Source organism: Macaca nemestrina, chromosome 1 (genome assembly GCF_043159975.1).
Source record: "Macaca nemestrina isolate mMacNem1 chromosome 1, mMacNem.hap1, whole genome shotgun sequence".
Taxonomy (NCBI): Eukaryota; Metazoa; Chordata; class Mammalia; order Primates; family Cercopithecidae; genus Macaca; species Macaca nemestrina.
Window position 1 is genome coordinate 17,920,621 of NC_092125.1, and position 15,579 is coordinate 17,936,199.

Consider the following 15,579-nt stretch of genomic DNA (forward strand, 5'->3'; position numbering starts at 1 on the left):
CATTTTTAAGTATACAGCTCGGTGGTGTTAAAGCCTCAGACCTGTTTATAGACTAAATAGAAGAAGTCCCCTGAGAGAAAGGCTGAAGATAGAGGAAAGGTAGCAGGTGCATGCCAAAGGTCTCAGAAGAGGCTGGACCGCATGGCTTCCAGACCACAGGGGTGTGGCTAGCTGTGACCAGGAGAGCAGGTGCCTTGTCTCTGAGACTGGACTAAAAGGGACAGATGGAAGAAGGGATCCTGAGGCTGCAGAATGTGGATCTGTATAACTCACCCACTCTCCCAGGAGCAGCCAGACACCTGGTTATAGGAACAGAGAAGGTGAGCTGGCAGATTCCAGGCTGCTTTTTTTCCTTGTCAGTCTGGAAGGAAAGATTACAAAGGAGAATTAAGGACGTTGGTGAAACAGCTACTCAGATAATCCTAACAACGGCTAGATAGGCAGAGGGCAGAACCAAGGGAAAATGGAGGAATCAAGGGACTGGTAAGAGGGATGAAGGGGCAGACAGAAGAACTTATGAAAGATATCAATGAGGAACATCTAACATGAGATGTCACGGAATAAAACCGGATGTCACAGAATTCAAGGTAAGATGATCCTGAAGAAGAGTGTCTAACATAACAATAAAAGACACAGCAAAAGATAACGTGGAGATGAATGGGCCCCTTGGAGATCCATGATAACCTTTACTAGATAAGCTTCAGCAATCTGCTACAATTGGGACCTGAATGGAAAAGGAAGACACCACATGTACCCACTCTTCTGAGAAGCAGGAAAAGTAGGGAAAGAGGGAAATAAGGCAGAATACATGACCAAAGGGGGACTTTCCCCTAGATGGAAAATCCTCGTGCCAGCTTGAGCCAGTGGAAAGGGCTGATGGGTAGGAAAGACAAGACTCTTGCGAATTAGAATGAAACGAATAGATCAACAACACAGGTGAACAGGCCGGCTTGCTTGAAGGAAATGCGTTCTCCATGATTGGAGCAGAGCAGAGGACAACCTGACCTCTTATTCCGTGCAATTAGGCTTTTCATTTGCCCAGAAGATACACCTTCATAGAAACCTAATATAAAACTCAACAGATGAGCAATAGTCTTATAACTAACTCCTTGTCTCATTTTTCTGACTCTTCAGTCTCTTCTCCACATTATAAACTTGAGCCATCTCTTAAATGCAAAAGTAATCACATCTTTCCTTGGCTAAGACCCCTTCAATGGTTACTACTGTATTCTGTGAGATAAAGGCAGACTGAGTTAGGTGGCAGCAGAGGTGGAAATACATAGACAGGAAGTGACATTTAAGAGAGCAAATCAGCAGTCTTAGTGACTGACAGTATATGAAAGAAAAGCAAGAAGCTGAAGATGGCATCCAGATTTGTGGTGGTATGGTCAACCAGTGCGTGGAGGGGCCATTCCTGGAGACAGGGAAAACTGGGTGCGGGTAGGAGGTAATATCTCTAGACACCTGGCTCAGGGGTAGGGGTGGGAGGGGTAAAGAGTTTGACTTAGACATCTTGAACTTGAGGTGCTTTGGAATTTCCAAGAGGATATTCTAGTAGACATATAAAAACAGACACATGAAACTCAAAAGAGATCTGGGCTGAAGGAACAGATATTATTTATCTATGTTCTTATTATGTTATGATTTATTATAATAGGGAGATGTCAGCATAAGGAAGGTACTTAAAATTCTGGCAATTAATAAAACTGCCCAGTGACTGGGTAGAATAAAACCAGAGGCTGGAATAACATCCTGATGCATTCCATCATTTAAAGAGACAGGCAAAGGAAAAGCCCCCATAAAAGCAAGTGAGGAATGATTAAAAAGATACGGGGCTTAGGGTGATGGTATGGTATCATGGAAAGAAAGGAGAAAGAGCAAGAGCCAAAGGCTATGACAGCTTTGAAACAGGTAGAATTTACCCATAAGGAAGTCATTTACAACCTCAGAAAGAGCCATGACAGTGGATGAGAAACCAGATTCCAGCAAGTTGAGTAGTAAATGAAGGGTTAGGAAGTGTGATGGTAAGCACGGACAACGTGGCCAATTTCGAGCCAGGTACAGTGGCTCACACCTATAATCCCAGCACTTTAGGAGGCCGAGGCGGGAGGATCCTTTGAGTCCAGGAGTTCAAGACCAGCCTGGGCAACATGGCGAGATCCTGTCTCTACAAAAAATTTTAAAAAACAAAACAAAAAAAGCTGGGCATGTTGGCACATGTCTGTGGTCCAAGCTACTTAGGAGGCTAGGGCAGGGAGATTGCTTGAGCCCAGGAGTTCAAGGTTACAGTGAGCTATGATCATGCCACTGTACTCTAGCCTGGGTGACAGAGAGATCCTGTCTCTAAAGAATAAAACAAAACAAAAAACCCCCCATCAATTTCTTAAAAGAGGAGGAGAGAGGTAGAGGTAGGGGAAGAAAGAGATGGGCAGTAACTAGAGAAGGCATGGGGCTAAAGGATGTAGGTCTATTTAAGCTGGGAGAGAAGTAAATATGCTAAATGCTGATGGGAGAAGAGCTAACAAAGAAGTAGTTGAAGAAATATGAAGCGATAGGACAGCAAAGTTCCTGAGGATGAGGGAGGGGGTGGAATTCAGAACAAAAGAATAGGGTAGGGATTAAACTCAAACAGGAGAAGGGGTTCCTTCTAATTTAACAGGAGAAAATAATGAGTACTAGATACAGGTAAATCGGTAGATTTGATCACAGAAGTTGAGAGAGCACGAATAATAGTTTAAATTTTCTTTGTGGTTGGGGGCAGTGGCTCATGACTGTAATCCCAGCATTTTGGGAGGCCGAGGCAGGCAGATCACGATGTCAGGGGATCGAGACCATCCTGACTAACACAGTGAAACCCCGTCTCTACTAAAAATACAAAAAAAATTAGTCGGGCATGGTGGCTGGCGCCTGTAGTCCCAGCTACTCGGGAGGTTGAGGCAGGAGAATGGTGTGAACCCGGGAGGCAGGGCTTGCAGTGAGCTGAGATCGTGCCACTGCACTCCAGCCTGGGTGACAGAGTGAGACACTGTCTCAAAAAATATATATATATATTTTTTCTTTGTGACACAGGAAGAAAACCATCTGCTGACAGTAACAGGAGGAGGCAGGGTTGGAAGTTCAAAGAGAGTGGGGCTGCTAAAACTGTCATTTTGGAGAATGAAAAACAATTCACTAGGGAAACAGAATTACTGGGGAATATGGAAGGCCCAGTTGGCTGCCTAATCATGAATTTGTACGATTCCAATCTACCTAGTTTATGTGATTTTTCTCAGCAGCACAGACAAGTCAGAGAAACACTGGCCTGAATAAGATCTTTTAAATCGGTAACACTTAACCTGCATGTGCATTAGAATTATTGAGGAGCTTTAAAAAAGGCAGAAGAAAGGCTGGGCGTGGTGGCTTATACCTGTAATCCCAGCACTTTGGGAGGCCAAGGTGGGCGGATCACCTGAGGTCAAGAGTTCAAGGCCAGCCTGGCCAACATGGTGAAACCCTGTCTCTACTCTACTAAAAGTACAAAAATTAGCTGGGCATGGTGGCAGGCACCTGTAATCCCAGCTACTCGAGAGGCTGAGGCAGGAGAACTGCTTGAACCTGGGAGGCGGAGGTTGCAGTGAGCCAAGATTGTGCCATTGCACTCCAGCCTGGGGACAAGAGTGAGACTTTGTAAAAAAAAAAAAAAAAAAAAAAGTAGAAGAAAGAGAGAGAGATGCCTGGGTCCTATCCCAGACCAGTTAAATCAGAATCTCTGTAGATGGGACCATGGCCTCAATTTTAAAAATTCCTCAATTTAAAAAATTCACTAATTCGACAAATATTGATTGAATGTCTACTATGTGTTAGGCACTGGGAACACCACAGTGAAAAAAGAGACAGGAATTCTTGCCTTCATGGAGTTTAGCTCCTAGTGGATAATAATAGTAACTTTTGCAAAAGTTCTCCAAGTGCTTCCATAAGAAAGAACTGCTGTTGTTAGCGTCTGATGAGGAAACTTGACTTCACTTATGAAATAGGCCCAACCAGATAAAACTGGATAGCTTCCCCAGGATATGTACGGCCAATAAAAACAAAGGATTAGGAGCACAGCTCATATATCCAAATCAAGAAAACAGAGAGCAGAGATAAAAAACGTTCCCAAGGCCACAAACCTGATTAAACTCCAGTTAAAAGTTAAAAAAGCAAGATCTCTACAGGTCAGCCTTCGAGCATGAGAGGTAAATTTAAAGCCTGTAGTCCCAGCTACTCAGGAGGCTGAAGCAGGAGAATGGCATGAACCCAGGGGGCAGAGCTTGCAGTGAGCCGAGATGGCGCCACTGCACTCCAGCCTCGGTGACAGAGCGAGACTCTGTCTCAAAAAAAACTGGAGGTAACAGCCAAAGTCAGGGAGAGTCCTTAAACATGAACGGAGTCAGTTCTGTCTACAGGGAAGATGAGAGTGAGCCACAGTCTACATGAATAAAGAGGCAGCGCTAAATGTTAACATTCTTTGGTAACCAACATCAAGCAAGAATACTGCAATTCTGAATGAGTTCACTCTCCTTACAAAAACACACTAGTTGCATGCACGCTTGTTTTCCTTTAAGACATTTATAGAGGACCAAAAGAAAAAAAAAGGAGAGAGCATATTCCTTAGAGGAGTTTCTTAGGAAAGAGGAATATTTTATTTTCGGACCAGGAAAAAAATGGGGGCAGGAGCAATAGGAGATTGCTGCTAGCAAAAATGAGGCCAGTCATTCAATGCCATACTCCCAAAGCTATGAACGAGAGGATCTGGGCGGGACCAAGCCCCAGGTCAGTAACGGCTGCAACACATCCATTTATCCACCTGTGGGCCTATAACCATATGAGCACCTGGGTGATATGACGTGGAGGGCCAGCGATCAGGAAGCTCCTGCCCACCAAATACCTTCATTATGATGTCTTCAAATCACACAGCTATAACAGAACTTAAGTTTCCCTCCCAAACTGGTTCCCTCTTAAGTTCCCTATTTCAGTGAACGGGTTTATCATCCTTGATTCTTTCTTTTCCTTCCATTTCTACACCCAACTGGTCATAAATAAAGTAGACCCCACCTCTCAAATCCCTTACATCTGTGCATTTCTCTGTTTCTACAACCACTCCCTAGTCTAGGCAACTATGACTGCACAGAGGGATTATTCCAAGAGCATCACAAGCAGACTTCCTGTCTAGTTTTAGCAGATGGTTTTTCTAAAACATTAGCCGATCGTGTCACACTCTATCTTGAAACCTTTTAACATCTTTGCACTGTACTAGGATAAAATACAATCCAATGTGGTTTACAAAGTCCTTCACAACACGACCCTTCTTACCTCTCCAGGTTTATTTCTTATTATCATCCCTTCTTTGCTCTTTGGTCTAGTCATACTGAACTAGTTTCAGTACAGTGAAAGTAAACTTTCTGCAAAAGTCCTACAGGTGATTCTAAGGGGAAGCCAGTGTTGAGAACCACTGTTGTTAGCATCTAATTGATGAGGAAAATTGGATGCACTTAATGGAATAGGCTCAACCTATCTCCTACCAGAGAAAACTGACAGCTTCTCCAAGAGAAAAGTACAAGTCTTTTCACGGCTTCCGTCCTTAAAACAAGCCAGTGGCTCCCAAACTTTGCTATACTTTGGAATCACCTGGGCTTCTTTAAAAACTACTGATATTCCTTCCCTGACATTTTATTTAATTGGCATGGGGATGATATGGGGATTTTGAAAAGCTCCCTGGGTAATGCTAATGTGGAGGTTTGAAAACCACGGGAATAAGTTATTTGTTTGGCTTGAATACTCTTTCCCTAATTCACTTGCAAAATCTCTAATTATCTTTTAGGCCTCATTAAAAAAAATCACTTCCTTGACTCCCTATACCAAATGAGTTGCCCCTATAATTAATTAGCGCCCCTGCACACTGGGCTTCCACTACTAGCATGTCTCATATCATATTTCACTTATGCCCAGATGACATATTTCACTTATGCCCAGACGACATATTTCACTTATGCTCAACTTGCTCACTGTTAGACTTCTAGTCCAGTGTTCAGCAAAAGGCTAACACATATGGATACGATAAGTATTTGATAAATGTGATGAATACAGCTCAGCCTAAAAGGATATATTAAAGATAGCTAAATAAATTATAGAATCTAGAACTTGCTGACAATGAACAAATCTGGCCATGGTTGAAGAGAGAATCACTTACCTGTTTAATGACATAATGAATCTCTTCAGAACTGAGAACACTACATTTAATATCAGTTGGTTTACATGGAGTAATTCCCTTATAGACAAGAGGTGTGTAGCATTTCATTGCAAATTTCAAGTCACTGACATGCCTCCTCTCTTCTAAAATATCTTCAAACTCATCCCACTTTTTGAGCTCCTTCTGTGGATAAGGCCAGAAAGTTATGAGCACATACTGTAAAATAAATCAGGACAGATTAAAGACTACATTGGTAAGGTTTCATCTTTGACAAAATTTTACTCTATGACATATGAAAAGGAGCAGAGTGTTCTGATGTTAGATTTTCACATAGTAAGAAAAAGAGATGTAAAGAAAATTAGGATCAACAGATTGATACTGACTTATCATAATATTTTATTACATTTCTGATTGCTGCCATTGCCAGTACCTCTTTGGGAAATTTAATGAAGACAGCAAAGATGAGACATTAAGCCCTAGAGTAATCTGGTCAACTTTACCTGGTTTCATCGGCCACACTGACAAACTTGTTTCGTTTGCCTCTGCTTAGCTTTTAAAATTACATTAAAACATACATTTGAAACACAAATTATATAAAATAAAAAACCATATGGTGCAAACAAAAGGACAAATCACTCAAGAAACAAGTGCTCCAATAAGGTACTATTGAGCAGTACATTGCTGTGATAACTTTCTTTTCTTCTTTTTTTTTTTTTTTTTTTTTGAGACAAGAGCTCATTCTCTTGCTCAGGCTGGAGTACAGTGACACCGTTATATAGCTCACTACAGCCTTGAACTCCTAAAGCAATCCTCCCTCCTGCCTCAGCCTCTCGAGTAGCTAGGATTACAAGTGCATACCACCAAGCCCAGCTAATTCTTAATTTTTTTTTTGTAGAGACAGAGTCTTGGCTGGGCATAGTGGCTCATGCATGTTAATTCCAGCACTTTGGGAGGCTGATGCAGGAGGACTGCTTGAAGCCAGGCATTCAAGACCAGCTTGGGCAACATAGCAAGACCCCATCTCTACAAAATAAAATGATAATAATAATAATAATAATATTAATGAGGTACAGTCTTGCTCTGTTGCCCAGGCTGGTCTCAAACTCCTGGCTCAAGCAATCCTCCTGCCTTGGCCTCCCAAAGTGCTGGGATTACAGGTGTGAGCTATTGTGCCTGGCCTGTGACAAATTTTTTATTTCTTATTCAGCCCCTGCCATCCAGCTTCTAACCAATCAGCCCCTGAAACTGCTCTTTACAAGGCTACCAATGACATCTGAATTGTTAATTTTTTAAAAAGTACTTTTCTTCAAAAGTAATAGTAATAATAATTATAGCTAACACATATAACTGCTTACTAAGAGTCAAGACACTTGTAATAGTGCTAACACTAAAGTGTTAAGCAGCATTCTAAATGCTTTAGAGGCTTAGGCACCACTCTTCTATGAAATCTCTCCCAGAGTCCTGGATGGAATCACTCCTATTTTCCCTGTCACTTCTTTTCCTACTATCTACATCTATTATGGTATGTATCCGACAACACTGTAATTGTTTGCGTGTCTGTCTCCCTACCAGAATGAAATTATCTTGAAGATAGGAAAGTTCATTTCCTCTTTGTATTTCCAACATCTGGTTGTATTTGGAATACAGCAAAATTGGTCAATAAGTGAACTCAGTAACTGAAAGACTAAATGTTGAGGTACTAGAATACAGAATGTTAACTGAGACCACAATTTGGCCTAAGAATATAAGTGGAAGCAAATAGCATTTATGAGGAGTTTATAAAAAGGTGGCAGGTGAAACATGCAAACATGAACATTTTTATGTCCATATATAGAGAGACTATATGAAGGAAAGGTCTTTTCACTGTTGAAGTTCTCATGTAAAGTTGCAATCCTTGTAATATATTAAATACTCTTGCTTATAAGGCTGGAAAACTTTCTCAAATCCCACATTTCTTATTAATAAATATATAGTTGTATCAGTTTGAGCTCTATAGACTGCAGCCAACTACCATTATATCATTTTAGGGCTTAAAAACAAGAACTTCCCATTTAGTGGTCCTGGGAGTGGAAGGAGAAAAGGATCAGAATCAGCTGGGGATACATACATACACACATACAGTCACGCACTGCTTAACAACAGAAAAACACTCTGAGAAATGCATTGGTAGGCAATTTCATCATTGTGCAAACATCATAGAGTGGGTTTACACAAACTCAGACGGTATAGCCTACTACATACCTAGGCTAGATGGTATAGTGGTTAGCCTATTGCTCCTAGGTTACAAACTGTACAGCATGTTACTGTATTGAATGCTATAAGCAACTGTAACACAATGGTACATATTTACACAAAGAAACACAAAAAAAGATACAGTAAAAATACAATATTATAATCTTATGGGACCACCATCATATATTGAGTAAAACATTGTTATGCATCATATGACTCTGTGTTTGTGTGTGTGTATATATGTATATATAGTTGACCCTTAACACACATTTGAACTGCACAGGTCCACTTACACGAGGATTTTTAAATTAAAATTTTTTTTCAATAGAGATGCAGGTCTTGCTATGTTGCCCAAGCTGCTCTCAAACTCCTGAGCTCAAATTATCTTCCCACCTCGGCCTCCCAAAGCACTGGATTACAGGCGTGAACCACCATGCCTGGCCTGTATGAGGATTTTCTGCTTCTGCCACTACTGAGAGGGCAAATCCAACCCCTCCTCTTCCTCCACCTCCTCCTCGTCAGCGTACTCAATGTGAAGTGGCGAGGGTGAAGTGGATTAATGACGATCCACTCCCACTTGATGAACAGTAAATATATTTTCTCTTCCTTACGATTTTCTTAGTAACATTTTCTTTTCTCTAGCATACTTTATTAAGAATACAGTACATAATACATATAACATATAAAATAAACATTAATGAATTGCTTATGTTATCAGCTAAGTCAACAGTAGGTTATTACTAATGAAATTTTTGGAGAGTCAAAAGTTATTTGTGGATTTTCAACTGTGCAGAGGTTTGGTGCCCCTAACTCCCATGTTGTTCAAAGGTCAACTGTACATAAACATAGACATGTATGGGAGCGAGGGAGTCTTCAGGATAAAAAACCCTAAGGGAAACTAGCAGGCATGTATACTTTGAAAAAGCTTGCCAAATATGATCATCTACAATCCTTCCATGGTTCTGTTACTTGCAAGGTGGATTTACATCAAGTCCGCCTGTCTTAGCATATGACCCCAGGCTCTTCATGACCCCCACCTCCTGCCTCATGACCATTCCTCTTAATCCAACAGTCCAGCTATGTCATGACCTGCAGTTCCCTAAACAAACTGTGTTCCCAGATCTTTGTTCAAGTTGCTCCCTCTACAGAATGGGATTCATTCTCAAATATTTGAATGCCTATGTGCTTGACACCGTAGTATGTGCTGAGGATATAGTGGTGATCAAGAGAGAGAGAGTCTTTTTCATGAAGAACAAGGTGGACGGTGGTACCAGTTATCGAGAGGGGCATTTACAAATGCTCCTTCCACACTGTTCACCTGGGAAATATTTAGCCATAAACCAGAGCTTGTGTTACCTCTTCTGTGTCCCATATTCTGCTTCTCCCCTTTACCTAGATTGAATAGGTCATCCTTTCCTTTCAGTCTTTACTGAGCCCTCAATAATTGGATTTTCAAGATGGTCTCTAAAACACTTCATTAAACTTGTATTTGGTGCCTCCCTTACAAGACTGTGAACTTCTTATCTGGTAGATAAGGTGTCTTATACATTTCTGTACTCCCAGTTTCTAGTAGGAAATCATGTCACTGTAGAATGAAAAAATAAATTACAGAATGAACTCACTTTTTGAACCCTGTCAATGATGGCTCCTCGGTATTCACAGGATAAGGCTCAACTCTCTCCCCACTCTGGCTCTTACCCAATGTCGAATCCAGTGTTTTTTTCTGTTTTTTTTTTTTTTTGAGACGGAGTCTTGCTCTGTTGCCCAGGCTGGAGTGCAGTGGCACAATCTTGGCTCATTACAAGCTCCGCCTCCCAGTTTCACACCATTCTCCTGCCTCAGCCTCCCGAGCGGCTGGGACTACAGGCACCCGCCACCATGCCTGGCTAATTTTTTGCATTTTTTAGTAGAGACGGGGTTTCACCGTGTTAGCCAGGATGGTCTTGATCTCCTGGACCTTGTGATCCACCTGCCTCGGCCTCCCAAAGTGCTGGGATTACAGGTGTGAGCCACCGCGCCCGGCCGAATCCAGTGGTTTTTAACTCAGGCTGCACATTAAAATAACCTGGGGGCACTTCAAAATAAATACTGATATCCAGGTTCCACCTCTAGAGATTTTTGATTAATTTGGTCTGTGAGTGCTGCTTAGCTGTCAGAATTCTTTTTTTAAAATACTCCAAGTGATTCCTATGTGCAGCTAGGGTTGAGTGTTCCTGCTCATTAATTGGCCTTCCCTATACTATGCTTGAGAATTTTTTACTATCACTAAGTAAATTTACATGGCTACTCACTCAGGAACATAACACAAAGAAGAACCCAAGTAAGCCTTAGGGGAACTATCTCTTCCCCATCTTACTTAGAGTAGAGCAGACCTCTCCCTATTGCTAGTGAAATAGGCCTTTCGTGTACCTCCCTTTTAACTGCTCTGGAGGATCCATTCATTCAACAGATAGTGACTGAGAGCTCACAGTGTACCAGGCACTGTTTTATAGGCTGTGAATACAGCATGAACAAGGAAAGCAGGGACTGCACTGAGAGCCTACATGTCCTTATGGAAAGACAGACAACAAATAAACAAGGTAAATTCATTTAGTGATACCACCAGTAGTATGTTGGTCAATGTTTAACCATTTAACACTTGATATGGGAGAGCTCTGAGTTATAGCATTCGTCAATTTTTGTGAGATATATGCTCCTACCAGGGCAGATTTAAAGCTACGAATCTGACCCCAGCAAATGCAAAACTGAGGAGAAATAAGCAGTAGCACACAGTTATATAGGATCTCCACACTCCAGCATGATAGACAAATAATCTCAAGAGCACAAGTAACAGTATAATAATGAGAAAATGCTAAGTTTTCAGTATTTATTACCTTTTTTAAAAACAGGATTTATTTAATTATAAATTTGTATAATACTTAATTTATTTTTTTTGAGATGGAGTTTCACTCTTGTTGCCCAGGCTGGAGTGCAATGGCACGATCTCAGCTCATCGCAACCTCTGCCTCCCGGGTTCAAGCAATTCTCCTGCCTCAGCCTCCTGAGTAGCTGGGATTATAGGCATGCACCACCATGCCCAGCTAATTTTGTGTTTTTAGTAGAGATGGGGTTTCTCCATGTTGGTCAGGCTGGTCACAAACTCCCGACCTCAGGTGATCCACCCACTTCGGCCTCCCAAAGTGCTGGGATTATAGGCGTGAGCCACCATGCCCGGCCCAGCCAGCAATAAAAATTCTGAGAAAACATAGCATGCCACACAGAAGGGACTATGAGCATTCTGAGGGAAGAACATGCTTACTGACTGAGAAACAGAAGGCCAGGGTGGCTAAAGCACAGGTGAACATGAAGATTAGTAAAGTCAGAGTAATAGCAGTTAAGAGATCATGTACAGTCTTGTGGGATACTGTAAGGCATCTGGATCTTTCACTTGGACTTGAACAGGAAGTCATCATCTGGATTATGGCACACCAGTGGTTACCCACCCTCGGTCTTCTTTTCATTCTAGGGTCTCGCTGAATGATTTCAGGCTCACCGATGGCTACAGATACAACCTATTTGCTGAAAAATCTATACAATTAGGCCAGACCCCCTCTCTTGCTCTGGCACCGTATTTCTAACTCTACTTGGATCTCTCCCAAATACCATGGAATGTATCTGGCCCATAACATGATAATCCACAAGTTAAAAATCATTATATTTCTCTCTTACATCACAAACTGAACACACCCCAAACTGAATTCTATTACCCTGACTAAACCTGCTCCTCTCCCCATATTTCCTATCAATGAAAGGCCTCATCATCTGCCCAGTTGCCAAATCGTAGAAACCCAACAGTGAACTTCAGATTATGCTCTCTTCCTTAGCCACCACATTCAAATGGTTCCAAAGGCTGATGATTTACTGTCATAAATATCACACAAATTCATCAGTTTCCCTTCTTCCCGGGCTCACTGTTACTGCCTTACTTCAGATTTCATTACTTTTCTGGATTACTGCAATAGCATTCTAACTGATCACCACTTTTATGCATCAGATTCCCTCCCCAACCTGATTCTCTTCCTACAATCTCTACTCAGGCAAGACAGGTTACCTATACAGATAATCACACCAGAAACCTAGTAGTCTTCTCAGACTTTCAAAAATATAAATGTACTTTGGGAGGCCAAGACAGGTGGATCACTTGAGGCCATGAGTGCGAGACCAGCCTGGCCAACATGGTGAAACCCCTTCTTTACTAAAAATACAAAAATTAGCCGGGTGTGGTGGCAGGCAGCTGTAATCCCAGCTACTTGGGATGCTGAGGCAGGAGAATCTCTTGAACCCTGGAGGTGAAGGCTGCAGTGAGCCAAGATCGTGCCATTACACTCCAGCCTGGGTGACAGAGTGAGACACCATCTCAAAAAAAAAAAAAAAACCCACATATTTATTTTTACGTATACATATATGTGTATACACACACACGCGCACACACACACACACATACATAAGATTAAGATCACCCATAAAGTTATGATTTTATCCCTAAGGATATGTAAACACGACACATAAAATTTCTTTAGGAAATATCATTTCCTAAAGAATATCATGCCTACTTCCTTACTTTGTTTCTCACGTCTCCTTTCTTCCACCCAAACCTAACTAACTAATTCTAACCCCAAATATGCAAGGGAATAGTTTTCTTACATCAATGTCTAGGACAGTTTTCCTCTCCCTCATCTGCCATTCACAGCTCAAAAACTCAGCTCAGGCCAGGCACAGTGGCTCATGCCTGTAATTCCAGCACTTTGGGAGGTAAGTAGATCACTTGGAGGTCAGGAGTTCGAGCCCAGCCTGGCCGACACAGTGGGTCCTTGTCTTTACTAAAAATACAAACATTAGCAGGGCGTGGTGGCATGTGCCTAAAATCCCAGCTACTCGGGAGGCTAAGGCAGGAGAATTGCTTGAGCCCTGGAGACGAAGGTTTCAGTGAACCAGGATCAAGCCACTGTTCTCCAGCCTGGCAACAGAGCAAGAGTGTCTCAAAAAAAAAAAAAAAAAAAAAAAAAGGAAGATCAGCTCAGATGTCACCTTTTCTTAGAAACCTTCTCCAAGTACCCAAACTGGTCAGGTGCCCCTTCTTGTCACTCCCACAACACGCTATGCATGCTGCAATCATTGCCCTTATCCTACTTAACTGTAATTACTTGTTTACTTTTATGACTTCTTGTGCCCTTAAAGGCAGAGCCTGGATCTGTAACTTCTATATCTCAGAAACTGAGAATAATGAGTAGGATACTGTATATATTCCTAATGTTTGCTGCAATCAGCAGTATCTTATATGTTTCTAAAATGCTACTTTTAGATCAGAGTATTACACAATAACAGTGTAGCTGGGGAAATAAAAACAGCCTGAAGTACTAAGAGAAAGTAAGGTTACCATGGAAGTAAAGGTTATCCAGTCACAAAACAGTAGTGAGAACTAGAGGGTTGCTGTCCAGCATCAGAACTACAGAATGCTCAGATCCAACTGCCATAGTTTTTCACATGAAAAAGTGGACTCAAGTCTTATTAAAGAATCGTTGGTGAAGGGGGAAGTAAAAAAAAAAAAAAAAAACCAACTCCTTCCTTTAACGTACAAAATGAAAATTCCAGCCAATTCACAAACCAGTTGAGAGCTTAAAAAGCTACATGTTAAAAGCTGGATCTGCATAGCAACCCTCTTCCCTTCATGCCTGCTCTGGAGTAGCAGTCAGAAAACAAAGTTGATATCCACCACAGAACTGTGGGGAAGATCAATGTAGAGAGAGATTTAAATAATAAGCCTTATAGGCAGTTAGCTATCAGAAACCGAAAGGTCTTGATAGAGAGGGAACAGAAGTTTCTCCATGTTCCAAAGAATATTGGTGTCTCAATTTGAAGGAAGCCATATTCTCTTTCGAAACTGGGATGTTTATCTTGCTCTGTCGTGTTAACCCTATTTTGACCTTTCTGCACAAATGAACACTACATTTAAGCCCAAACCGGACACTAATCACCAGGACATGCTAATATGCTTTTAAAATGAATTATTTTATTTCCTCCTAAAGTAGCTAAAGACCAATTTAGTGGTTAAAAACAACAAAAAACAAACAAAAACCAAATCAGTTGCCCCAGGACTGTGCAATCCTGAAGGCTATAAAAAAGGCTATAAAACTTCCATCTCATAATTTCTTCATGAAAATCGTGGGTGACCAACATCTGCCAGCAAAAAAGACCGGTTAAAACCAAGAGAGGAAGAGGGGGTTGGGGGGAAAAAAGGCAAGCGGGAGAGAAGCTGGGTGGCGCTGGCGGTGCTCCAAAATGATTTGTGAAAAAGGTACAATAATGACTGGAAGACAAAAACAGGCAATAAAAATGTCTAGAAGTTCTAAATTTTCCTACATTAAAGTGTTTAAAACTCTATCCCCACATACAAGCCAAGTGCTTTACTCCCAGGAATATAACAGCAGCAAAGAACGGGGTGCGGAGCCACAGGCTATATCTCAGGGCGGGTCAGACCCGCAGGTTTCTCAGGTTTGCCCAAAAGGTAGCTGGACACGCCCTCGCTAGAGATGGGGAGACTCCAATTCTCATCCCTCATTCCCGTGTCCAGGAGCTTTCTGAAGGCCCAGGGCCTGATAGAAAGAAAGAGAAGGAACAAGTGGAAAGGAACCAAAGGAACCATAATCGGTAGAAACTTCCAAAAGCATGCACACACAGACACACAACGATACACTGTTGTCCTGGAAACCAACCCAACCAACTAACCCCTCCTCGGGAGCCTAGGGGGCCAGCTCTTTTGGGCAAGGGTCTTGGGCCGGAGGAATAGGGAGTGGGAGAAAGGGGTACTATCTCGCGCAGCTCCGCTCTGGGCCTCTTTTCCCTGGGCGCCTACCGAGTAGAGGAGCACGACAGCGCTGGGACTGGTTGGACCCACGGAGAAATAAGAGTTAGATGAACTGGGAGACTCCATGGTGCGGCTGCCGTCCCGGGCGGGGTCTGGGATTCTTTGCTAAGCAGTGGTGGTGCTGCTGCTGGGGGCGGTTCTTTCGCGCAGGACGGCCCTACTTCGCCTAGGGCGGCGGCACCCTCTGCAGCCGCACCACAGGACCCCGGGCGCCGCCATCTCAGCCAGGACGGAA

General features: G+C 42.2%; 1 protein-coding gene across 3 annotated transcripts in view; it reads right to left on the bottom strand.

The window, feature by feature from the left end:
• The window catches only part of LOC105499171 (glyceronephosphate O-acyltransferase), a 34,903-nt gene extending 19,325 nt beyond the window's left edge, over positions 1 to 15,578 (bottom strand). The window contains exons 1-2 of one of the 3 annotated variants that reach the window (XM_011771652.3): positions 15,333 to 15,578; positions 6,209 to 6,391 (exon numbers count right to left, since the gene is read on the bottom strand). In XM_011771652.3, coding sequence (XP_011769954.2) covers positions 6,209 to 6,391; positions 15,333 to 15,410 — 261 coding nt within the window. In that variant the 5' untranslated portion in view covers positions 15,411 to 15,578. Of the gene's footprint in view, positions 1 to 273; positions 362 to 6,208; positions 6,392 to 15,332 lie in introns of those variants that run through there. The other 2 variants (XM_011771653.3, XM_071074402.1) reach the window with 2 other exon arrangements.
• Position 15,579: the final 1 nt, after the last annotated feature.